The sequence below is a fragment of the Halichoeres trimaculatus genome, unplaced genomic scaffold (genome assembly GCF_033239565.1).
Source record: "Halichoeres trimaculatus isolate MK-OKI-2021-1 unplaced genomic scaffold, fHalTri1.1 fHalTri1_scaffold_7, whole genome shotgun sequence".
Lineage (NCBI taxonomy): Eukaryota > Metazoa > Chordata > Actinopteri > Labriformes > Labridae > Halichoeres > Halichoeres trimaculatus.
In genome coordinates, this window is record NW_027437185.1 from 16,318,662 (window position 1) to 16,346,316 (window position 27,655).

Sequence of the window (27,655 nt, forward strand, 5' to 3'; positions counted from 1 at the left end):
CAAGGTATGTAAGATCAGTTTCATTTGTAAGGATGAGCCGATCACTGATCCCCTGAAATTAAGGAAATTGGCACCGATCGATTAATCTGTGAATGTCTAGTGATCAGTATGGGCAGCTGTGCAAGACGAGCTTTCAGAATCTTTACTGCAACTGAAAAAAGTATATTTGATTATCTCCTCAAAGTAAAGGACAATTCCAAAAACTTTTTTTTTTTTTCTTAAAGGAACCTTTGTTATACTAATGCCTTGTAGTCACACATGTTCATTTCGTCGCTTAAAGATATCTTCATAAAAAAGGTTGTGGAGCTTATTCAGGCCTCCGTATCTCACTGTGCTTTAGCCTTATGATTCTTTTTATACGAACTAAGGGCCTGCCCAAAACTATAAATCCAGGAGCGTGCACATTCCTCTGGCGGTACAGTACCTGTAGCTTATAAAGTGCATAATGAATATATATTTCATTGTCAGAGGGGTGATTTGATTTCTGGCTGGACGGTGAACACTGGTGTTGAATATTTCCAGGGCCACTGGTAAGCAGCTTAACTCCACCTCTGGAACAAAAAAAGGACTGCAGAGTGAAGAATAATTCAATAAAGTTCAGCTCCCAGAAAGATCATGCCTTCTGGTGTTTTCCCCCCTGCAAAGCACCGACACTGCCTGAAATCTACAATGACAAAACTGACAGCTGTTGACTGGGGACGTGGCATTGAGGAGAATCAGGTCCCTGTGCACAAACTCATCCAAGCGCTCCAGCATGATCGCAGTGACAGGACTCAGGGGCCGAGGGTTTGAGACAGGAGGGAGAGGGGACGGGAACATTAATGTATCATTCATCAGAGCTCTGCACCCTGCCTCTTTCTGCAGCATGAAAACATAACTGTAATGAAAATCCTATTGATCGGAGTTGCTTCCCTTCAGACAAATTGCAGTTTTCTCTGCTATTCAATTGTTTGGAAGGCAAATGTAAAGAGCAAAGATGAAACCCCTGGAGACATAGTCGCAAATGCTCTATCACGACAAGCAGACCTTTTTCAACTTGTGCTACAGACAAAGGCTTTGCAGAACCAGAAATGCGAAGATTTCTGAGAAGACACTAATTAGCGTTGCGAAAAGGCCAATCAGTTATTGTATTCACAGGATAAATTGGCCAATCAAGTTTATAATGAAGCATATAACTGACCAAGTAAGGAAAGAATTGCAGTAATTTGAAAGATTGGTAAGAAAATGGGAACAGTGTGTGCTCTCGCTTTAAAAGGGGATGTCAAAAATGTCGTTAAAAGCCTCTGTGCTGTGACTAACAGCTTTTTGTCTGTTCTAGTTAACGTTTACTAGCCCAAACAATGAGCTGCGCCTGCCCCCATAAATCCATCTACATTATTCCGGAGGGAGAGGAGGCCTTGTGGTTAGAGGGACCATCTCTGCTTTGATCTACCAACCAACACCCCTGCAGAAGTGTCCTTGATAGAGACAAAGCTACAGGGGTGCTGCTCCCGGCCGCCCCTGTGTGTTCACCCCTCTGCAGCAATGCAAACATGCAGCTCTCTGAGGGAAACAGAAAAAAAGAGGCTCTTTCACAACACTGAGTTTTCTTCTGACTGCTCTGTATGTTCAGTAGTCCTCGGATGTTTGGTCTCTGAGGCCTCAGAAGCAACAAGACGGAAATCTTTAGAGATGATCTCTGACATCATCTCTGTTATCCGTGGTCATTAGGGAAAGGACAGACAAAGAAAACTATTTTAAAGTACTGCAGCACAGCCAGTTTTGTAATCCCAGCGGAGGCTTTTGCAGAGCTAACGTGCATGAAGTGACAAGACAGACAGGGAGAAGGGATAACCATCTTACCCATGTGCAGTCCTCCTGCATTTCTAAATTAAAGATAGTGAGATAGCACAGCTGCAATCACCGTGTGGGATCTCTAGTCTCTGGTGAGGTAAAGGGACTTAGAGGAAATAGATCAACCCAGAATCTCAGGGGTCAAGGGTTTATTTAATGAAGTCATATCAGTGATGCTGGCTCCTCTCTGTTATCTTTAGGGGGCTCTTTAAATATAGGGACGGTTGGGGAGTTTATGAAATAACCACAGCTCTGTTATAATCGCTTCTTTTATCTTTTAGGGCGTAGAAGAATAAAAATACAAAAGACTGGCAATGTTTGAGCCTATGGAAGTGCTGCACAGTGTTTTACCTATGTATAAACATGCAGTGCTTGACATGAATTCATGTCTAGCCTTTTTGATGCAGGTTATAATCCTATAAGGCTGTGAATTCAAACACTTGAAATGGAGCTGAAGACTGTTAACTGAGCATCAGTTGCTATTTAAACCCACAAACGGCATGACGAACCCTGCCAACTGGGGTGAAAATTTTAACTCAGAACCCTCATTTTCTACCGCTGTGCCACCAACTGTTCATGGTGAATAACTAAACGTGTGGGTGGAGACTGTGTGAACACTTCTGTTTTCATAAACATGTCAGAAACACAACTTTGAACCGAGGAACGCAAAGAGAGGAGGGAAAGTTTCTTTGTCTTTTGCAGAGATAGAGGCATCACAAGATGGAGCGAAGACAAAGCGAGATGAGAAATAAAGTCATCTCACAGTGCAGATGAGTGCTTTAAATTAGAAATGAACACACAGACAAAAGTGTGTGGTGTGTGCATGTGTGGTGAAAGACATCAAGGTAAATCTGTTTGTGTCTGCTTGTGTGGTGATGGGTGTGGCACTGTTGGTAAGACGGAGAAACAAAGCTGTCAGTAAAATGAAAGAATAAGTCAGAGCAGCATGCAGGGAATTAACCAGAGAATTACAGCTAAACCTGTGGGACTCAGCAGCCTCCGTAGGGAACTGTAGATGCATGGACCTGCATACATGCTGTGACCTATAAATAGACAAACTGCTGGGATAATCATACCCCGCCTATGGAACAATAAAATAAACCTGTAAAATCTTGTGGTTTTGAAATGTTTGCAGCATTTCCGTGGAGAGATATGGTTAATTATGCAAGAGCTTTAATTCTATTTGAGTCAAAGACAGCTCCATCTCCAGAAAATGAGGACTATTTCTTGACATTGGAAGAGCTTGCATTTCCAGGCTCATGTTTTGACTCCGAGTGTCATGGAGACGGAGATTTAGTGTGACAACGCTGATGCCAAATGTTGTACTCCTGCACTGCTTTGCAGAAACATGGCACATTCAACATTCTGACTCCACTCACAATATTCCACAAGATTTGAGTTAACAATGCAGAAGAACTAATGTAACTCAGATCAAGGAGGAACAGAGAGATGGCAGAGGAAATACACCAGAGGATGCAGTTTGGTTTATGAGTCAACCTTGGACAAAAGCAGTAATATTTAACCGAAGGCAGTAGAAAGCTCACTACAGCTACTTCCTGAAGAGACTGACAGCTGAAACGCTGCATTTCTGTCAATCACTTTGCTCCAGATGCTTTGAGGCTGTATTAGTGGTTTGGAGGAATGGGTATCAACAGAAACAACAGCAGTTTGGCAAAGAAGATTTTTTTTTAAATCAAATTAGTTTTGGATCAATCATCCAGTGAGTTCTTAGTATGAGGATGCTAGCAAAAAGACAACCAAAATGTAAATAAAGCCGTCATTGATTGGATTCATAATAAATAGCTGACGTATGAAAGTGTACTTACTGTCGCTGTGCTTCATCACTGTCTCAAAATATTCAGAGCCCATGCCAGAGCTTCAGCTATCTGTTGTTAAACACATTTAGTCTGCCTCACAGTGACTCTTTGACAGCAACCAAGATTGAATGAAGATCAAGTCAATACACTCCTGCTGTTTAACTCATATTTTTCTGTTGGCAGCGTTACAAAAAATACGCCATTTAGATTGATTACTGGCAGGATAATGCACATTTGCATATAATAAAAATTAATTCAGAAGCAGGCCATTATCAGGAAAAATATTCCCCTCAGTCAATTTAATCTATTTGTTCTCACAGCTACGGAAACATCACAGATTATTCTTCACATTTCATCTTAATGGTATTTTGCACACAGTTTGTTGTATTAACATTCTCTCATTTTTTATTTCACCTTGAATAGGGAGAAGAAATTTAGAAATACTTTGCTTGACATACTAACATTTAATTTCCATTAATACTGTTACACTATTTGAGGTTTAAGAGCCAACAAATTTTAAATGCCACTCTTTCATACAGTATATAAAAATGTGTGTGGGCTTGTGTGTGACGTGCAGTTCATTTAACACTCCCGCCCTTATTGTTGGAAGAACCGCCAGCTTGGCTTCAAGCACGTCACCCTATAATTGTTCCTCCGTTCGTGTCTGTCATGACACTTCTATAGGTCTACAGCCGCTGTCACAAACCACAGCCTGCAGCCCAAATGGGGGTCGCTCTATTTTCTGCTCAGTATCTCATACAACCAGTCTTTGTTCCTCATAGCACAATCTGGAGATGCCATTAGTGGAGAGGGAGACGGTGATGTTTAGTGACAGCCAACGACTCCTCTGGTCAAGAAAGTGCCCTGGAGTCATCAGAGTGTCACACACACCCTGACGCTCTGACTGAACACAGCCTCCGCTCCCCCAAGTTCACCTTTGTTCAAGCTATCTGAGAAGCAGAAAGCTAATTGTGTGACAGGGGTCGGGGTGGGCAGCACCCACGACAGCCTTGGTTGTGCCGCTGCGTAAAGCTGCCAGCACTTCTTGTCAAACATACTGTGGGAGAATCCGACACAAAAATTAGGCAAGAGGGGGAGGCTGGCATTTTGCTGCAAGTGGCAGTTTTTGTCTTTATGTTCTGTTCATGACTATTGTCATCACATTTAAGGCTGAAAAACATGCAGAAACTCTGCAGGCGGCTGGGTGTGACGATAAGAGAGAAGCGACATGGCCTGTTTGGAGCTGATAACTTAGACTCAGCATAAATCAAACACCTTCTGGCGATTGAAATAATTTGTACAGTTGGGCATCATGTTTTGAGAGGGGAGAGAAGAATTCAGAGTGAGAAAGTATCATGCCTCAGTGCCCACAAATGAAATGCTGCAGACTTGTTAAATTATACTTTCAAGTGAAATGCTTATGCCGTGATTTACCAGCATTACAGCAAATTACACAACACATTTTTTACACTCTAAATGAAGTACAACTGCAGAGTGTTCAACTTTTTCCACCGACTTCCATCACAAATGTTAAATCATGTGAACACACATTAATTTGTGAGCAGAAGACACAATGTGGGTGAGGAGTTGTCCTGACTCCTCAGTGGTTATTAACCACAGCAAACAAACAGTGAATCAGCTGGCGACTCATTTGTGGAGTGTCATGTGGACACCAACGACCACTCTATAGGAAGTTAATGGGTTTACTTGGCTGCTTCATACTTGTGGGCTCTGTGGCTCCTCTGTTTGCTTTAGGCCCTGGCAATCTGCACCAAGCTGTGGAGGCTCTGAGCATCAGTGATGGCTTACCACAAAATGGCAGCCTTTCACAATGACAGACATAAATTATCTCAAATTCATGTAAAAAAAAAAAAGAAAAAGTCCACAAATGAACCTGAAACAAAGTGTGTGGCTCAGCTTCATCCTGTATGTGTGTTAAACTGACAGTGTGAAAGCTGATATGTGTTTTTACAGGGTTCAAGCTGACATGGAAGAGATGACAAAACCATTTTTCAGAATGATAAACTGTCAGCTCCTCAGCTTCCTCTAATGAGCAGGGAGAGTTGAGGTATGCCTCTGATTAATATAATGGAAACTGAAAGGTACGACAAGATTGATAAAAGGAAAGCTGAAGGCTGCCAAGCAAGAGAAAAGCGCCTTTGGAAGATCTTAGAAAATGTTATCTGAGTGAGGAAGTCCATTTTTATACATGGGACTGTTTCACAACTTTATCTTGATCCTTTTGAACACGAGGGGGACAAATCCAGGCTTTTAAATCCGGACAGCAACTCCAAGACTTCTGTAGCAGAGTGCACAAAGATTAAAGTTTTTTTTTTGTGTGGCAAATGATCTTCTTAAAATGATCACCCCGCCCTTCTCTGCAAAAGCTTAGGATTTCACAGCACAAGATTTCTGCAGGAGGAAAATAAATAAAAAATTTGAGGGGAAAAGTTTAACAATGACATTTTGAACAACACTCTGACTCAGCCAGAAAACTTATTACTTAATAATTACTTTGGTGAAAATGACAGAGCAAAGCCATATGCAGTGTATGATGCAGACCAGGAAATTAAAAATAAGCCAAATTGCATTGGCTTTGTGATGATTCAGCCTGAAACCAATCCGTCCAAGTTTTCAGACGAGTCATTTGAGAAACAGCAGTATGACTTTCAAAAGGATGAGTGTGAACTGTCCAATCACACAGCTCTCGCACTTTGGTCCATCATCAGGAGGGTTATACAGGGGCGAGGTCTCTGCTGCTCCCTGTGTTTAGTTCTGACTTTTTCCTTAAGTCTCAGGGATGATGTTACTTTGTGCCACAGCAAGCAGAACGTAGTGTGCATTTCTCCAGCTTTAGGGTGATTTAAAGAGCACAGTTGTTTGGCAAAAAGTATAAAACCACCACGGTGAAGCTGAAGGTGTGTGTGGGTTTTAGATTATTAACACTCAGTCTTATGTGAAATGCAGTCTGGCGTTTACATGTAAGAGAGGAAGTGTTGTGTTAATGTGTTTGAGGAAGTGCTAATGTTGGATGAAGCTGCTGAATTTACATACCATGGAGGAGTGGGTGAGGTCACAACCAAGGTTAAAATAGTTTTGGATTTGTCATTATAGTTTAGTTTAAGTTAGTTTTGACATTTTTTTTCCATTCTAGTTTAGTTTTAATTAGTTTTGGAGCGGGCATTCTAGTTTTTATTTAGTTTTAATTTTTGCAACAAGGCTTAGTTTTAGTTTTAGTTTAGTTTTAGTTTAGTTTTATTTTTTTCATACCTTATTAACCAGGTGCAGTATTCAAAAAGGTCAGAGTACATATTTTGTAATCCAGTTTATTTTCCAGTTCAACATAGTGCTCACTGCTCAGTCAATGCTGATACTGAACTGTTGGCTGCTGCCTTAAACACATGAAAATAACATAAACTTAGCATTAAAAATATAAGCATAAATTATATGAAATAATGTTTACATAAAAATAATAAAAACATAAATTATACAAAACAATATAATATGCGCTTTAATAATCAGAAACTTGGACTCTGTAACAATTAAGTCAGACTCACATGAAATCAAACTATTACAGATGCTCTGATTCATTGCTCCTCTACGTTTTGTCGCAGCACACTGCACAGCCAGTCAGTGCAGTAAACAAGCTTGTCCCAGTACGTCACTGTGATGGTGCCGTACGGCACTGACAACAGCCTAAAACTGTCTAAAATTGGTTGGGAAAATGTGTCTGATTAATTTAAATCCTAAAGGCTATTGATACTGTCAAAAACTATAACTAAGGGAATTTTGTCTATCATTTTAGTTAGTTTCCGTTTAGATACAGTTTTAGTTTACTAATCGTTTTTGTTTTCTTTTCTAGTTTTTATTAGTTTGAGTTAACTGCAATGTATTTTAAATTTTAGTTTCCCTTCTTAGTTTTGTTTTAGTTAACTATTATAGCCTTGGTCACAATCTGCTTAACTTAAAGAAAAGAAAAAGGGACACCAGCTGACTTTTAAACTTCCCTCACTCCTTGCTCAACTTATTTGTCTTGATATGTCGTCATCAGTTTCCCTCCTCATAAAGCGAAGAGGGATCACCTTCCTCGGACCCTCAGGATGGTGTGTTCCTATAGAAGTCAGACATTTCTCCCCCACTTAAAACCACTGCTAAAGCCTCCAGAGACACAGAGAGAGCCTGCTTGCCATGGATTAATGTGTCTTTATAAAGTTGTCATGTCTTGTGGAGATTAAGCAGACTTGGTCCACCCTCCCTCAGCAGGAGAAAATCTGTCCGGCCCAGTGGAGCCCCCTCGTGCCCCGAAGGCTGGACCAGAGGAGCTCTGAAAAATCTCTCAAAGAGTGGATCTGGGTGTCTAAATATGAAATTATAGTGACAATAAATTGAACAAACTTGTTGACAAAGTGATTACATAAAGAGAAGACATAGTTACATTAATTACAAGGGTTGATAATTAGCTACCAGAAGTCAACATATGTTCTTTCTTGACAACTGACAAGATTGTGTGAGAGCACGTCAGTCTAAATGAATCCCTGCAGTAAAGATAAGGGGATTTACCAGCTTCTGTTTTCTGTCTGTACAAAGTCAGTCTGATATTTCGCTTTAGATTACATTACAGCAAAGGACACAACAGCAGACCTTTGACGTTAAAACTCTGAAATCCAGTTACAGTTGATTCCTATGAGCAGGAACAGAGTCTCATGTTGCTTCATGTGTCCGCATGTGATAAAATGAAAAAGCTGCGTCCTGCTGACTCTTGACATGTCACTGAGATCAGGAGCAAAGATTTCACATCATGACAGCGATCAAAACAGCCATAAAGGAAAATAGCTTGACACATTTTACTCCATTGGCTATTGTCAACACAATTACAACATTTGGCAGACAGTCTTATTCGGGATGACTTACAATGCTGCTCTGTATTCATGATTACAAGCAACACCATCAGATAGGAGGGAGACAGACAATTGGGTGGCATTTATGGCCACACTTGGGATGTATCTGCAATCCCAATAGCCCACAGGACATGTCGAAGGCAATGGACGATGTTAAGACATGCTGCCAACATCAGAAATATGTCATTTTTGGCTCATTTTGCTCATCAAGTGTGTATGTGAAACAAAGTCCAAGAGCCCTTGAATCAAACTAATTTTCTCTCACTGAGGCAGACCTTGAACATCAAAACAGACTTTTCAGGTCCAATTAGGCAGTCAAAGTGGCAGGAACAACTGAAATAAATAATTTTCTGTAGCGTCTTCAGCCTGAGAGCAATGGGATGTTCTGCAAAAGGAGGAACATTTTGATACAGTGAATCCAAATACAGAATAGATGAAGCCATTAGAGGGGCTGTATTATAGTATCGTATTAACTGAGGCCTGTGTACATTCAATCACTGCTTGAAATTGGACACCAGCTCACATATTCATTAAACAACAGCCACATCGAACAAACAGCGCCTCAAATTCTTGTTTATTGGTCACCAGATGTCCGCCTGCCCTAACTGCATGTACGCAAAATTAATTAAACGAGCAAACTGAACCAAGCTTTGTTGTTTTAACTGGATGAATTGACCAGTGCCAACTCCTGAATGTAGCAACAGCAAAATTACAATCAATAATCTGTAAAAGCACTTTCAATTACATCGACAACATGGCAGCAAAAACACATTATTCAGTCTACAATTAAGCTAAGTTGGCATCAGTTGGACCTTAATGAAAGAGCTTCAGTGCTGTGACATCATGCTGTCTCTTTGACAGAGGAGGCTTAGACCCTGACTAGAGCAGTAATACATCTACTTTACGCCCCCACTAAATTTCACGCTGATGTTAGTTTGTATGTGTCAACAGAAGGCACCCAGCTGACTTAACCCCAAGACCTGTTGTGTGCTTTATGAACATACTGTGTACATGACTCAAACAGTTTAAAAATAAATGAGGCAAAATTGGCTTGAACTTGTGGATGTTAATTGGAGCTACTGCTAATGAGCAATGCCTTTTATCAGCCGCTGATGGTAACAATCTTACATGATGGTGTTCACATGTACTTTCACATACAGTAAAAAAGATGACCCTGTCAGAGAGGAAAAAGTTACACTAACCCACGTTAGAAGGATTAATTGCTTTAAAAAGACATATATCTTAACTTAGGTCACCAAACAACTGAGTGGTCTAAGAGGAGACAGTAGACCCTGCTTGCCACAGAAGGCCTTGATATGCAGGAATCGAGCTAGCACGAACTCTGCTTCTGGAGCAGAAAAGAAAAATCTCTTGAGAACCTTTGGCCCTTTACTCATAGAAAGAGATAACATAGTAGGAAGTCCACTAAACTTGGAAAAATCAACTTTGTAGACTATGTAAAGAGAGCACTGTTGTTTCTGTTTATGTGAAAACTAACTAGGGATGCACGATATTGGATTTTTGCTGATATCTGTTATGCCAATATATCGAAACCCCTTTTGGCCGATACCGATACAGATACCGATAATCACAAGTTTGTTTTTTTCACTGTAAAGAAAGATAAGTCTATCCTGTACTGGCATTTATATGTTACTCTTATTGTGACGGTCTTATTTGTTTAAGAAACACACATAAAACAAGACAAAAAACATTTGATTTTACCATAAATAAGAAATGTATTATTTTTTCAAACTCAAGACATTCAGTATTGAAATACAGAAAAATAATTTCTTTAGATCACATGAACTTTAAATGTACAATGCATTTTTAAACATAACCAAGATGCATTTGATTATTTTAGAGCTACTGTAACAACCTGGTGACAGACACAGAGCTCTGCAGTGCAAATAAATGAAGTGCTACATTTTATTTAAGGAGCTTATTTTTCAGATGGAGAATAATAATAATCCTAACTGAATATCACCTTATTGACTGTGCCTATTGCCAGAAATTTTCAAATCTGCCAATACCAATAAACATGTTTTTAAGCTTGTATTAGCCAATACCGATATTGTGCCGTTAATACCCTAAAACTAACCCAAACATTTTTTTTTCTTTTTTCTATTCATTTTTTATACTTCCTGCTTTTATCCAGCCCTGAAGTATAAACAAGAAACACCTTTAAGTGTAGTTTAATTCTAAAAATAACTTTGGGAAAATGTTGCAACACTGCCCAGGCATACAAATCAACAGTAGCAGCTGGAATACCAGGCATATCAATTCACAGAGCAGCACTTCAACTCAACAAATGTTCCATTTCAACAGTTGGTTAACGAGTTATCCCTGTGGGCTTGATTAAACATTTATCTTTGTCCATTTTAAAAGTGGATTCTTGCAAGGTGAGGGAGACTCATCAATCTGGAGAGCTGCAGAGCTCACACAAATTCACAGTACACACACATGGACAACTTAAAACAACTGCTAAGACTAAACCGTAAATAAACCGTGTTCTTTTAACACTTTCTCCAGACCTGCACTCAGAGAGCTCTCACACTACATATCCCATTCACCCATTCAGGAAACATCCATATGCTGACGGCAGAGGCTGCTTTTTTAGAGCGCCCATTCACACACCAGGGCCACTTTGGGGTCAAGTGTCTTGCACAAGGACACTGAACTTCAGATTGAACCCTCAACCTTCCCACTGACTAACAACAGACTTTTTAACTAAACCACAGCTACGAACTTCAAAATTAAAAGAAGTACAGTTATGTTTAATCGTTTTGACATCCAAAAGAAAAAAAAGTAAATAAGCACATATCCAGTGCTGTCAGGATCACCCTGCTTTCTAAAGCAGCAGGTCTGCAGGGCTCTCAGACTCTGCAGGTTGATGATATAGAGAGGCTCTCTGAGAGGATGGTGCATAATGGATGTCGCTGCCTGCCAACTTTTAACTAAAGCAATCCAGTATGACTATTTAATGTAGAGGGTAAATAGAGCTTGCAGAGGTCCAATACTTGAACACACTTAGCCCACTGATCATCAGAAAAAGCAAAACACATTATCGTGTGTCTGAGCATCCAGGACTTGAAACAAATGGGAGTGAACAAGAGGAATGTTCTTAACATCTCTGTTTGAATCAGGAACTCATTGTTTGGCACTCCTCGTTCCTCTCAGCTTTTTGGTGTTAATTCAACATTCACACAGGTCTTGTGTGTATTTGCAGAAAATGTGACAACGCTCTGGTTTACTATTTTTGACAGCATGGAGTATTATTGATCACATCCTCTTGAAGACATAAAATCATCACTGATGTTCACACTTCTTTGACAATATAGTGACATGTATCGCTATTCGTGTTTTCTGCCGAATGAAAACCAGAAAAGAAAACTCAATTGACCGTGTTGATTAGAACCCGACAGAGTGCTACAAATGCAGATCAAAAAGCTCCTTTGTGTCATTTCTCCTATAACTAATTACTTCAAATCATAAGAGTCTAATTCTCTAATATCAACAAACCCACAGTATTAATTCTGTCTGCAACACAGCATTGTAAATTAGAGGATAATTAACAAAAACAATGCCAGCGCAGAGCTGCTCTCTACTCATCTTTTCAAAATCAAGCAGGGGAACAAGAAACTGCAGGTATGAAACACTCTTTGATTTGACATGAACGCATTGTCAGTGGACATTTAAATCCATAGAAGCCATGATCAAGAGCTGTTCGGGCTGTAAAAAAGGGAGTATTGAGCCTCAATGGTAGCTGTGTTGTCATGATTAATTCTACAGGAGTACGGACTTGAATGTGTTTTTCTGTGAGCCTTGTGTTCCTGATGGCCTTGCCAAGAAAATCTGCTGCTTAGCTTTAAGCTTTGAATCTGTAATGTTCAGACCTCATTTCACATCAGGAAATGGTTTGTTTGGGAAAAACAATAATGCAGGGACCTACATAGATCAGAGAGGCTGTTCTCGCTGCTACGCATTTAGGCTGGATGATAAATCGTTTATGTTTTGTGGGAAGCAACGTGAATACTGTTGCATAACATCAGAATTACTTTTGGTGATGATTTCAGGTAGAGAAGGAGTAGAAAAAGGTAAAAGCAGAAGAAGAAGGAAGAGGAGAAGGAGGAGGAGGTGGGATAACTTTAAGTTTGTTCATCTATAAGCAAAGGGTGACATGGATGACATTTGTAATGTTGTATCAATACTGAATTATTAACAAGCTTGCTGCTTAACCCAGCGTATTCTAACCTTGCATCACACAACATGCTGTCTGGGCTTGAATGTGCTCTGAGAGTCACCGCTCTGTTGACTCAGTTGAATTGCTTGCCTAAGGGATCAGGGCCTGGACACATACATATAATTAGGAAAGGTCACTGTGCCTCCTGTCTTGTCAACAAAATCACTTCGAGATGACAAATTCTGGCTCCGGCTGAGCCCGACCTCCCTCAGATACCCTTGCCAATCAAGCGCCAGCAGGGCTGTGTGTGTAGCCTTAGGTGATTTCTAATTATGTATTTTACATGTCATGCTAAACAGCGCTAAGCATACCAATAAGCCATACATTAGGTTGGAGGTGTGTTTTCTCTTCAAGGTTGAAGAAGCAAACAAAAGTCATTGTCTTGTAACTCGCTAGCTGAACCAGCTGACAAATTGCTCTCAGAGACCAGCCGTCCTCACTGTAACAAGAGGATGTTGAAACATTTACATTTAAATAACTTGGTGAAAAGCCTTTAATGAACAGAAGAATCTGGATATAACACAATGACATTTAAGTGATGAAATCGGCAAAATGCCAGCTCACATCCAATGACCTTCACACTGATTCTAAGTTCCTTTTCCACCACATGCTCTGTACACTTTCTATCCAGTCCACTGTATGATGAAGTGGAAGTGGCTTTCACATTGCTCCCTGGTGGCCTTACTAAGGAACTATTAATCTATGGCTCTCCATATTGCATTCAGATCTGCTTCCCCCAGCCACCACCTGGCCTGAAGTAAAGGCCAGAAGAGGACCCAGAGGACCGGACACTCTCTTATTATGAGCTGCACCAAGACACCTCTGGGCTTCTAAGCGCTTCCTCTGACAGTGACTGATGGCCAATTAACCATTTGGGGAAGAGTATTGATCACTTAGAGAACAGGCAGGATCTGGAAACATCTCCTAACACACCACTACTCTCACTGTACAAAGTGAGCAGCCAGACAGTACATCATGTACACTTAAAACAAACAGGGCTTAAACAAATAGGGACTGCCTTTTCACACAAATGCTGCATCCTAGACCAAAATAAGGCTTTATCAGACAGAGAAACTGTCTGAGTTCAATTAAAATCAAATCCAAATACATTCTTTTGATCAACAGATCCCCAGTCCAAACTTCAACCTCTGCTTTTGTGAGTCTTATGTTTTACCATTAGCACAAGCTGACTGTTGTAAAAATGCAGGTGAATACTTTCCCAATGCTTTGTGTCATGTTATAATCTCTTTTGAAACCCCAAATCAAAAAAGCTGGCTTTGTTAAATTTTTGTAAAACAAAATGCGAGTTCGCAAATAAGTTGTGCAAAAAAAAATACATATCATCTGTTGAAACAGACAGAAGTTGTTTTGTAAAACATACCTCAACTTATATTCAATGAGAGCAACATGTTACAAAAAAATTGGGCAGGCATATTTATCCCTTTTTATCCATGTTTGTACCATAATATGTATACAGAATAGACAGCATGGCTCCGCCTTTTACCATTGTACAGTTTTAAAGCCAAAATACCTCCGTCAGAGTCGCAACCATTAAGCAGCCAGAGTCTGCGCTGCAGAGAATCTGTGCGGAGCCAGGTGATTTTGTTTTTTTCAGTCTTTTGAGAGTCTAATCTCTGTCTTGGTCTCCTTCCCAATGTATTTTACTATTCTCGAAAAAACTGCACAAGAACAGCAGCTGTCAATCAACGTTAAACGTGGAGTTATTGACCTATACTGCAGCCAGTCAACAGGGGGAGCAGTTTTTGTGGCAGCGAGATGACGTCCTTTATTTCTTTTTTAACAATCTATGGTTTGTACCCGTTTCTGGAGTTCAGAAATTTAAATTTTTTTCACAACTTTGCCTGGTATTATATTTTAGGTGCTCAACAGCCAAGGATGTCCTTCACCTAATTTTTTTTTTCTTTTGGTTCGGCGCTGTCTTGCTGAAATATGCAAGGCCCACCAGAAACACAAAAAACGTTTTTTTCTTTTAACGGAACAAACCTGTTGCAAATTAACCTCATAAGTAGGTTCATGGTACTCTGGGCGTTTTTTCAGCATTACTCAACTTTTTCATTGTTCTGATGTTCCTGTTCTAAATAAGCACATCATGTAATCATTGAAATGATTTTCAAACCATTAAAACTGCTAAAATTTTACCTCAAACTTTTTGGAATTGAAGTGGGAGAATAAAAAATAAACAAGGAAGATTTCAAAAGCTCATAAAACTGAAGTCGGCCGAGATAAACATGCAACGTAAAGATGTATTGGTTCATCACTACAATAGTGTAAACAAATATTTAAGTGCCTATTAGGATCAATAAGAGCTAAGCAGCCTCATCGCACTGAACCTGTATCTTAAATGAACTGTTGTCTTTGCTAGTGGTGATACATTCAGTCTTGTGTGTGCTTCTTGCAGTAAACAACAACGATTGTGTTGTTATTCATTATGTAGCCCCAGATTTGACTGGTTTTGATTAGCTGGTCTTTTTGTTGAGTGAGGATAGACCTCTGCAGGAAGTTACCTGAACAACCCGTTATGCTGTCACTTCTTGATAGCTCTAAAACAATTAAAAGTTTAGATATTAAAATGATTATTTTTTGTGAGTCAAAAGTGTAAATTGTAAAATCAGGCTAGGGGTATTGGATTTTTAGCAAGGCCACCTTGGCCTACAAACACCAATACTGCCCATCAAATACCTTTTTTTAGTTATTCGTATTTTACAGATCATATTAAATATATTTATGAAAGGAAAGTACATTTTGGCTCCCAAGACATCAACCTTTAACATGTCCTTTTCACTTTGCCTCGTGATTTTTTTTTCCCCAAGAAGAAGAACAAAGAGGAATCTGGGGTCAAAAGTCAGCACTGCATGTTGTTGCTCTCTTTGGCTGATGCTGGAGAGAAGAATGACCTGGGAAAAGGCACATTCAATTGAACCCTCTAGGAAAAAACCAAGTGCTCTGCTCAGGAAGCTCATCCCAACCTCTGCCCAGTGGCCTTTGGATGTATGAGGCCGGGTGCTGGCACAGAATGGTTAGTAGTGGAGAAAACCGCAAATCTGAGTGCAATCTTCCAACTGCTGTTAACATGCCAGATACTGCGGCCTTCCATGAATAATTGTCAAGGTTCTCATTGAAACATAGGGTAATCTCATCCCACATGGGGGGTGAAAGGTCAATTTTATGCTACCTGGATGGAAAAGTGTGGATACTGGCTACAGTGCACGGCGTTCCAGGGGGGAAACAGCCTAACTCCAACCCCTAAGCGCTTGCACATAGACCTGAATCATAGAAATGGGGTAATTGAAACAAAAGGGCAGAGTTTGACAGAGATGTAGTGCCTTCAAGGGGCCTCTGCACCGACTGCAGAAAATAACACCTAACTCCTCCCCTCTGCAAGGTTCATCCTTTGCGTGTCCTCGACAACGCCTGTGTCCTTCCTCTCCGCCTCAAGATTGCCATTTGCAAATGATAAGCGCAGGGACGAAGGCTTCAGAGAGATACGGTGCCCGGGCATTTGTCACTAAATGAAGCATGCTCCCCCACCGTTTAAAGCTGACCTGTGTCTACATGTGCATTTTACCTTTTATTCATTTATCCTGAACCATTATCTTTGCTTCCTTTAATCACCGAAACTCGAAGAGGAGAAATTAGATTTGCAAGACTTCGGCAGAAAGAACATTAACATTCAATTTGTCTGTTTCCCTTTTTCTAACAAGTTAACTCGAAGGAAATTGAAAAAAGGGAAATATTTGATCAGCTCTGTCCTGAAAATAAGCAAAGCCTGCTCTAATTTACATGTTGCCATTGTGCAATTCAAATTCTGCAAGCAGCAGAAAACTCATAACTGGAATTAGTACTCCTGAGAAGCAAAATCATTTAAATTTTCCCTCCGCTTTTTTACCCTCTAAAGTATAACTGCCTCCTTGTATGATGCATTCTGCATTTGTACATCATGCTAATCTTTTAGCCGAGTATCAGTAAATGAGAAAATAAATAATTTTATCGAAACTCTCTCTCCCCCAGTGCACAAGCCTTCTCGTTGTCGGTGTCATTTGGATTCATCTCCCATGACTAGAGGGAACAAAAACTCTTCCTGGTAGTAAATTATCACTTCACTGTAAAAGACCACATCCGGGAAAATACACGACGATCATTTGCCATGCATTAGCTACGGGACAGAAACGAAGTGGTTTTAAATTCCTTTGACCAGGAGGCAATTTCCCCCAATAAATTATGTTAATTTCAGCTTTCGCTCTTCTTATCGCATTCTTTAGTGAGTCAATGAGGAGAGACAAAACTGGCTGCGAGAAAGACAACTGCGGGAGGATTCACAGTAGAATGAAGAGAGACGTCTGGCAAAAGAATCCCTCATATTGCTGTACTAAAAAACGAGACCTCTCAAATTGCTGCATTATGCAAACATTTCTGCTTGTTGTCAGTTAATGGCCATCTCCTTCCATCCTCACAAGGCTCACACACCCTGGAAATTGCTCCGAGGTGACTGTTTCACACAAGTAGGAAGGTGCCTGACACCAACTCACATGCTCCCTTGCTGAACCAGACAACAATTGCTTGGCAACGCTCACGTCGGGCAGAGGGAAAAACAAAGGCAAAGGCAGGGTTTTTATTCTCCCTGCATGGATAGCTGCTTTTTGATGATCTTTTCTCAAGGAAGTAACAAGGGACTAACAACACAACACACTAACAGGCAAGTTTAAATAAATGGGAAACAACAGAAGCAACAGGAGTTGGAGTCATTTGCAGTTGTTAGACTGCATACACACACAGCAGAAATGCATGAATGCAAATCCTTACAGACACACACACACACACACACACTTTGCATACTGAAAACATCAAGTAGTGTGCACACGCAGGCAAAGCAGTACAGTTCTCTGTTCCTGAGGCTGAAAGCAAAACTCCCCCCTCTGTCCTGCCCGTCAGATCACTCACAACACAGTGAAAGAGAAAGTGCTCGGCTTGCTCAAAATCTAGATTGACAGGCCTACCTTTATTACTGACTGAGTTATGTTTCCCTGCTTTTGATGCAGACGAATGCTGAGTCAGCGCCTTGCCTCTCTTCAGAGGGTAGCTCATCTGATCTCAACTGAGACCGTCCCGGCACTGTTGTCAGAAGAATTGGCCACCAAATTACCTTCCAATGCATCTCTGGGACTCACTGTGTCCCATTAAAGTAGCTTGTAAGCTACAATAGCAGCTTATAAGGATGCCTGTACGAAGCTGATAAATGATAGACAGTGAGGGAGTGAAACAGACAGAGTGATCTAACCTTAAAGTCAGAAGAAAAAGAATGAAATTACCTTTATCCTGAATTCATCATCATTTCATTAGCTAACTCATTGATATTCAGGGTCACTAAAGAGCTGGGAGCATTTCCAAGCATGATGTGAGTGAGAGGCAGGGAAACACCCTGGACAGAGCTACAGTCCATCACAGAGAAGACAAAGGACCAGACAAACAGTATCACACCTATGGGACTTTCGAGCAGAACCAAGACAGAGATAAAAGTCCTCCTGAGAGATTACAGCCCCTCAATGTAAACCATATAAACAAGTCACACACTCAAAACCTATCTGTTTTTACTCGCACCTTAGAAACACTTGTAAATACCACCGCACTGCTACTTACTTAGCTTGATATACGAGGTCCCTGGAGCATGTCTGTTTATTTAATCCTAATATATTCATAATTACACCCTAATTAATGCAAGAGAAAAGCCCTCTTAATTTATCATCTCAGTGTCCTGAAGCTAGAGACACAATAATAGTAACTTTAACATGTTTGCCTTCTGTCCAAAGCAAGGTTAACAGTTTGGAAACAAGTGGAAGGCAAGTGACGTGTGAAATCATTATGTTTTTTGATACTCACCAGCAGTTTCCAGCTGTGTGGCAATGTGGGGATAACATTTAGCATCGAGGAGAATAGGTAAAAAGTGTGGCTTTTTTGACTAGTCAAAGGGTTAAACTGGGAAATGATTCATAATGGGTGTCAGGGCAATTGATTGCATTGATTAAAACGCTAATTCCTCTAGGTAGGCTGTGTAGTGACCTGCGGGGTCAACTGAAGGCAGGCTGTAAGTCTGAATTAAACTCATTCAAACTTGTGTTTCATAAGCATGTCGTTAATTACTGTTATCATGACGCATTGATTTTGAGATATCTGTCTTAGAAGAGAAGGGATCTGAAACATATTTAATGGATACTTTAATACAAATAATGTTTGTAGCTGCTGGGATAAACTTATCTCCAGTCTCTGCACACAAGTACGGCTCACCCCACAGTCGGTGATTGTTTTGTACATCAAAGCACATTTGCATGCAATCGCTAGCGTCTGGCCAAGAGGCTACATCATAAAATATAACTCATCAGCGCGAGTAGGTCGTCTACCAACTCCGTAAAGCTGTCAGCATACTGCAAATGCAGCAGGAATGAGACCTGGTCGGAGAGAAACGTGGAGCTGAATGATCCCGTTTGCAGAGCAGCACCCGATGAGATGGATGAATACAGGATCTGGATATACGCTATGACCGGTCCACTCTGTGGCTACAGGGCTCAGAGATTTAATAACAAAATGATAAGCGAGGTCATATTCTTCTTATATTGGAATTAGACTCACTAAAATTGCAGTAAAGGTTGTTTATGTGACAGTGTGAAATGAGCCCGATGTCTCTAACACAGCACTGCGTTTTATTGTTCGAGAGCCTGTCAGTAAAACGTGTCCCAAAGTGCAGGTTTGCTCCCTTCGAGCAGGTGTAGCCCCAACTTCCTTTACAGTCACGACTGTGGGGTTAAAAACAAATTATTAACCACGCTCCGCTGCTTTTGAGGCATAATTGCAACATAAGTACAGCTGGGGGATGACAGGTCACGTTTGCCCCAAGTTTTCACCTTGGTAGACGCGTTTGAGGCAGCAAACGCACTCATATATAACCTTGAGGTCGGAGGCTAATTGATGGCTGTGACTGCTAGCAAATTAAAGAACAATAACGTCTGCTAACAACGTGCTCAGTCACGCGCTGGCTGCATTTCGGACATAAAGGACCCTTCTAGCAAACAACTTGTCACGTGCATCTTTTTGTATACGCTTGTAGCGTTGTACCCGACCCTGAACTGCATAATGAAGCAAAGGAAATTAATGTGATAGTGAAACTCACCAGTGCAGGTGAAGCCAGCAAGCACGAGCCAAAGCACAAGGAGCGTAGCGCTGAACCTACAGCGGACAAAGGGGCCCAGAAGTAAGGGCATCTTCGTGGTTTTTATCACCTAAGTTTCAAAAAAGGCAGGGAGCGGAGCAGTAAACTGACACGCTGGGCACTAAAAGGTCCGAAGAGTGTCCTCTGTTGCACTTTACGCCTTTCTTCACAACGCCCAAGTCTTTTCCTCAACACATTTCCTTGCGCCGTAGCGTGGCCATCAGTATCCCACTCGTGCGTCTTCGTTGCTCAGAACAACGCATCACAGGTGTGGTAAATAAAACTGCTTCCTTGCTCGCCGCGGCGGGTTTAATGTATTGTATCTTTCCAAAAGAAAGCCGCTGTCCTCTCACAAGTCCCCCTTTCTCTCAAAGAACCGAAGAGGGAGGCAGTTCGCTTGCTTTCTCGTCACTTTGCAGCCTTCGCGCGAAAGGTAACCTTCTCCAAATGCGAATATTGTAAGAATTGGCATGAGAGAGAGAACATCTGCTTGCACAGCAATGCTGGAGTGATGAGAGTCGGGGAAGGTATACGCTGCGATGAGCGGAGCAGCAAAACCAGGAGCGGATTCTGCGTGCTGACTGGGAATGGAGCGTCCTCAGCGCGCCATGAAGGTATATCCCTCTTCTTATCCAAACATTTACATATCTTGTATAAGCATAACCAGCCTCATATTGGCAATGTACAGATAGAATGGGAATTATCTCAACCGTATCCTTGCAAGTATGCTTTTCATATCCTCTGCCTTCCATGAAAATGATGGATATGACATTCAGTCCTGTATGATAGGAATCAGATCAGTGCTTTGCATACAAATCACACAGATCACATCTGCATGTCATTGGGTTTCAGTTAAATATGCCTTTGCTTTTGTCCTGGGGTTTTGTGTGTGTGTCTGCTGCAGAACATCAGTGCATGGCAGACGGATGAAGAAGCATGAGGATTAGCGCTCCCATGAGAGGGTACACCTGTCAGCAAACTCAGACCAGGATGTGACTTATGTTCCAGATAGCTTTTCCTCATTTTCTGGGGGTGTCAGTGGCGTGATTTTCAGACTGCTCAGCCATGCCTTTTTACAACGCTACTGGAATCGACAGCAGATTATTAATACGCTTCAGGGTGGGGGGGAGTTTGTGTCTTTGTTTATCCATTTTTCCACTCCCACATACTAGTCAGCAGAATAATAAGTGGAAGTGCAGAACTGGACCACTGTCTTACCAGCTAATTATGGGGCTCATGTAGATGGATGATTCCTCAGATAGAGCTCAGCTATTATACAAACTCATTAAGCTGCCTTTCCATCCAGCATCCCTTGCTAAAGGTCAAAGTCGCAGGCACAGACAACACAAAGCAGAGACACATGCATGCACACGCAGACATGCAGGGAAACACAACTCCACAGCTATATAGCTTATGATCAAATCCTAATGGGTTCTCAAATGCAAAGGGGAAAGGAAGGCAGCAGCTTAGTGCAAGAGAATGACTCAGCCTTGGTCACTTGTGAGGTTGCTCATAATGATCTCTCTCATTCAGCTAATCTGCTCTGTGTCCTATTAAGCAGTTCAAGCTGGAGTGTGTCTCCCCTAGTCCCTGTTTCTGCCTCCTTAAAGCACCCATCTCATGCAAGAATGTCAGAAAATGTACAAATATAGAAATGCATAGTTGGTTGTGTTGTGTTCTTACAGTGACAGAGATTTTCCTCAGCTGTTTTAAAGGCCTTATTTTAGCGTTCTCCCTCTCTCAGTCTCTCTGATGTGTATGCTGAGTCAAAGCAGGGCCACAGCCTCCTCCACCAACTCTCCTCCATCTGATTCCTCTGGATGCAGCGTCCTCAGCACCCTCTGCTCCCTCAATCAGACTACAATGAACAATCGCAGCTCTTTGGGGAGTTGACACATTCAGTTGTTCATCGATTTGTGGCGTTGTAATTAATTTTTCTCTCTGTCATAGGCTTGAGTTACAATATCCTGAGACTTGAAGCAGCTCATCCCGCTGCAATCAATCATGAAACCGAGACAGAACCAACACTTCTCTTGTATCATCTTGAATTATTCACCACAGCTATGAAGAAAAAGAGACTGGACCCAGTGGCCGGTAAGTATTAAGAAAACATGAGGCTCATTTGTATGTTACAGTGTTTGTGATCTGTCCATAAACTGTGCAATTATACTCGCAGCATATTCAACCAATGAAGACAACTGATTCGCCCAGTCGATAAGCATCGATCCAGCAGAGGTGTCCAGCATGAAATTAATATTATTTATTGTTTACAAACAGCACAGAAGGTCCCCGGAGGAGGCAGCAGCATCCCAGCACAGACTCATGGGGAGAGAGACGGAGTGTATCAGCTTCCACCACGACCACAGCCTCACAGCCGTTTGTTTTGTTTATATCAAATTAAACTGCAATGCTGCTCCAGAGAGATATAATTGACCACAATCTCAGATTAAATGACTGTAAAGATCTTAATAAGCCATCAGCGGATTGCATATTACACTGCAAGCCACTTATGAAGATGCAGTCCAATGAGAGCGAAATTGGTGTTGAAATTTGCATGCCTCAGCACTTTAGCCACTAATAATAAGCATGCAAAATGACTGCATGATGATCAATAGGGTATCAATTTAATTAAATATTATTGATATGGGACTGGGAAAATTAATTAAAGGCTTAACAAATCCCCGTTAGGCTGGAGGGGTATGGTATTACTTGAACATCATAACATCTCCAGAGGGTCCATCACTCTTTATTATAGATCATAATTGATATGGGACCCTCTTCCCTCTGTGAAAGGACACTGCGCTGCATACATGTGTATGTAATAAAAGCAAAATGAAACACATGTGATGTTCGTATAAGCACAATAAAAGCCATTATCGTCACTACATTAGTAATACACATAGGCCTTTACATTAGATTATCCTACCCTCAGCTCTCCACGCACTCGTAAAAATGTTACGATCTGGATCTGCAATGCAAAGCTGTGACTTTGCTTAATTAAGTGGAGATAAAATAGCTGTAGTGTGATCTCACCAGATCTTGCGCAGTTGAGCGAAGAGCGAATGAGAGTGAGAGAGATGGAGAGTTTAAAAAACAGAGAAGAAGAGGGAGGGGGCAGGCAGGGGTTGGGGGAGATGAAGGAGCCCACTGAAGGTCTCTCATTTCAGCAGCACAGACTGCTGATGAAGCTGAACTTCCAATATCCCACCACTTCAGCTCTGACGGTTTCTCAATTTTACAGATATGGGCCCAGAATGTGATTTGATGAAAATGTAAAATGGGATAACCACCAAATCATATGAAATGGGCTGTATTTTATTCCATGACTATAAATCAAAAGCAGACACTTTAAAAATTAAAGATGATTTTATGTGTTTGATTCAAACGACAACTCTTCTGACTTGGAGGAAGAGAAAGTGTCCTGCCCCACACTTAAATTAAGATTTTTGCTCAAGCAGATCCTTTACAATCTTTGCTAGTTCAAGAGCTCCACTGAAACGAAGGCGATGTTTGAGTGCAGTGCTCCGAGAGTTGTTTCGAAAGGAGAAATTCAAGCAATTTATTCATGGAATGTGTTTCCATCCCAAATAGATTCTGCTAATCTAAAACAGTGCATGAGTGTTTGGAAATATATGATGATTTCATTTTCTCCCAGTTTCAGGGTCATAAATAAATTTGCATTCTGTCAGCAAAATGAACTAACTGACTTGTAATTCATCAAACCGGCTGCTTAGCGTTTAAGGAGTTCAACACACGGTAACCTGATTCTTCTTTTTTCTGCACTAAACTGCCTTACAGCTGTGTGCTCTAATGGGAGAGAAGAAACAAAACAAACAAAAACGTTTTACAGACCGCATTAACATTGAAATAAAAAAGGAAAAATGACTCTAGTGAGTGACATATTTTCATTCTGAGGAGATGAACCTGCATATGGCGCATATTTTGTTTACCATTTTGGATGTAAACGTTGAGAAAAATCAAAGAAAGGAAGTTTTATAGTTTCTAATCCTGTTTAAATGAGGTGAGATTTGCTCTGAGATTCAGAACAATACCATCATCTGCATCCTTTCCTTTCTTCTCAAAATTCTTTGTCCTGTTTAACTAAAAAAGAATAACATCATAACTTGATTTGAACCAACTGAGGAACAAGAATATGCTGTTTGATATCCCTCCTGAGCACACAATGGGTGACAGTAAAAAGTGTCAAGCCGAACCTTTTTTCCCACAAGCTTTTTTCCTCTTCTACATTTCATTATTCTCAAAAAAAGAGGAAGCTTCCTGAAATCTGCTTCCTGGACCGACATTCTCTTGTTGTTTTGAATGTCACATTGTCTAAGTGTGCATGGGAGAGAAGACTTTGAATGATGTTGAATGTTTTATGACTCCCCTGCTTTTGTGTCACTCCTTCCTACTGCTGCTCAGAGACTATGATAGGAGAAGCTCTGCCAACACCGCTAGATCTGACGGAGAGAGAGAAACACACAGGCCAGCCACACGTGAGTATTAGGAAATAGACTTCAAAATCACATAAATGAGACCTGCAGAAATAAAAGCTGAGACTTATCACTAGAGATCAAACTTAATAAAACAAATGTGAGATGATTTGAAGCTAAGAAACAGTTTCAAGGATTTTTTCAGAGAGAACATTAATACCTAATTTTATTTATCTAAAATCTGCTCATTATATTAATCTTTCCTGTTATGTCTTACATTTGGTGCTTTCCAGTCAGCCATCTGATAAGTAACCATAAATCAAGGACAGTTTATCTCGCTGTAATTAACAGTGACCTAAGGTCACAAATATATATACTTAACAATCTCACCAACACCAAGTTCACCCCAAGTCCCCAAAAGTGGGGACATTGTACAAAATGTTACTAAAGACAATTAACAAATTACTTATGTCCTTGGCTTAATAATACAAATTGTTTTGTGAAACACAAACAGAATGTTGATAATGTCTGTATGAGACTTGAATAACACAGTCAGGACATGAAAACCGTTGCTTCTTTATGTCCCTCCTTGTCCTGATTTCCTCTTCTTTTTTAAAGTTAGTTTTTTCTCTTTTTTTTTTTTTTTTTTTTTTTTTGGGGGGGGGGGGGTAATATTTTGTAAAATAAATGTTATGTTCTGTTTGCAGTGAATGATTTTTTAACTTTTTATATATGAGGAAAATAAAAATAAGAAAGAACAAGATCTCCTTTGTTGTATTTTTTGTTTCATGATGCCTCAAATGTTTTCATTGGTTGAAAAGTCAGGACTGCAGACAAGCACTTGAACTCTTCTTCTATGGAGCTATGCTGTAATTACATGTGAAGAATTGTCTTGCCAAAATGAGCAGTATCAATCAGTATTCTTTTCTTTTTTTTGCTAGATTAAGCAACGAGTTTCCTGAAAAAGGCAGTGCCTTGATGACAGTGTATGTTGCTCCAAAACCTGTAATTACATTTAGCATAAATACTGTCTTTCCAGATGTGTAAGCCACCCATACCATTAGGGTAGGGTACCTTTCACATTTGAAACGATACGGTACTGATGCTTGGTACCGTTTCGCCAAACAATGCTGCGTTCATGTCCAGCATGGAAAATTGCCTACTCTTTCCCTCACAGTCACAAGGATGCATTTAGGTACCTACACATGGTAACTTTTGATTTTACGTTAATTGGTACCAGGTAGTTTTAACAGAATTCGGTTGGTACCTATAAAAGTAGCTAATTCTGTACCTATCTCTACATACCATAAGCACATATATATCTCCATACTGGTATAGTTGCTGGCTTTTGAATAGAGTGTGTATAACAAGTAAGGTGCTCCTTCTCCTTTTTAGGGGAGTTGTAGTGTACATGATTTCCAAAAAGAATGGGAAAAGCTCTTCACAGACAGTGGTTTCATTGTTAATTTTGTCCATGCAGTGATTTCCACTACAGAGCCATGTCTGTTTGTGATGCAGAGTCACCAAAGGTTTCTCTTTATTCTCAATATTTTATTGGTACCTACAGATCTAACTAGATTATAAAATCCCCAGATTCTATGCAGTTTTATTCTAGAACACACTTTTCTGACATTGTTAAATTATTTGCCGTACCAACCTATCAACTTGTTTTTGTGCTCCCATACACCCAACTTTGTTTTACTTGTGTTACTGGCATCAAGTTTGAAAATTGTATATTTTCTATAAAACATTTATTTTTTCAGTTACATCATTTACAACATTTGTTGTGCAGTCTTTGCACTATTTTAAATGAGAAGGGCATATTTTTTAAAAATAGCATCACATAGTCTTGTAGCTGGGTAAAGTATAATGAATAGTTTGGTTATATGTGAAACACTGTCTCAACAGGGATGACAAAACCAACATCATTCTGAAGGGGTCGTGAATTAAATGTTGCTATTGTACCTAATGTTGTTTCAACATGTGTATACAAAATGATTTTTATGCAGGCATAAACTGTCTGTACGCTACAATAATGTTGGATTAACAGAAGACTTATTAATACCTTCAGAGATATGTGTTAATAAATTCTGTTCACACCAGTTATCATTTTAGTACTTTTTACACCTTTTTAAAAATCCAGGGTGTCACTTTTTCTTTTCATTTTCGAATCCATTGGACCATTTAATTAACATCAGAGATACAAACACACTTTGCTTCATGTTCAACCCTCCAAAAAATGTCAGGGGGAGAATTCCATTTATTGAAGACATGCAAAATTACACTTCTAAAAATACCACAGGTGCAAACAGATGTGCAAAAGAAAAAAGGTTCAAGCTGAACAGTAATGACCTTCAGTAAATGCGCTCAAATGTTGGTACAAGTGTCAAATATCAACAATAAATTGGATGTGTATTTGTCACATCACGACTCAATACTGTCTTTGACATTTGACATGTAAATAGATACTGTTACTATGTTAATGGAATGAATGGATTTTCCTGTCATACAACCCACCCTCTTCAATGACACTTTAATTAACTCATATTTTCCAAACCTGTAGGTATAAGCAAGGCCCCGGTTAGATTTATGCTGCAATTACAGCACATTTCAGCAGAAATGCATTTCTTGGTAACCTGCTTCAACATATTTTGACATTTCCTTAATGCGATCAATTTCTGCCTCTCATCCAAGGGGAGTCTGAAAATAGACGGGAGCGACTGGACGTTGAACGTATGTGTTTAAATCTTTATTTTGCCTCTCAGCGTCTGTTTGCAAGATGTCCAATCTATTTGTCTGAACACACTTTTGGAAAGATGTCAGAACAGTATTGACAGAGACCAATCGGGAGGCGAGTGCACATATTGTTCGCTCTGCACACATCCTGCTCATTCAATTCTGGGAAATTGCTCTGCCTCAAAAAAAAGGTTGTCATTATTTTGTCACTCAGTGTCCCAGGTGACATTTACAGCAAATAGCCTCAGTGGCTAAAAGAAAAAGCCACAGAGAAAATATGAAGTCCTAGGAAAGAGTCAGAGGAATTGCAACCTTATCAAAAACAAAAATGAATTTAGTACAGTAAAACACGTTAAAGCTCCTGCGAGAAGTTTTTATCTGGTTAGCTAACTGACTGAAACTAAAACTGATGTATCAGTATGACTGAAAGCAAACAAGATCAGCAAAAATATAAGATTTTTTTGTCAGGAGGGGTTGTC

At 40.3% G+C, this 27,655-nt stretch overlaps 1 protein-coding gene and 1 long non-coding RNA gene across 5 annotated transcripts in view; one reads left to right on the forward strand and one right to left on the reverse strand.

The window, feature by feature from the left end:
• The window catches only part of unc5a (unc-5 netrin receptor A), a 149,543-nt gene extending 129,441 nt beyond the window's left edge, over window positions 1–20,102 (reverse strand). For all 4 annotated transcript variants that reach the window (XM_074673756.1, XM_074673755.1, XM_074673754.1 and 1 more), the window contains exon 1: window positions 19,969–20,102. In XM_074673756.1, the coding sequence (XP_074529857.1) occupies window positions 19,969–20,059 (91 nt within the window). In that variant the 5' untranslated portion in view covers window positions 20,060–20,102. The remainder of the gene's footprint in view (window positions 1–19,968) is intronic.
• A 382-nt stretch (window positions 20,103–20,484) lies between these two features.
• LOC141793234 (uncharacterized) lies at window positions 20,485–23,831 on the forward strand. Its single transcript, XR_012598398.1, has 3 exons — window positions 20,485–20,621; window positions 21,958–22,101; window positions 22,285–23,831. It is a non-coding gene; the product is annotated as an uncharacterized LOC141793234 (long non-coding RNA).
• Window positions 23,832–27,655: the final 3,824 nt, after the last annotated feature.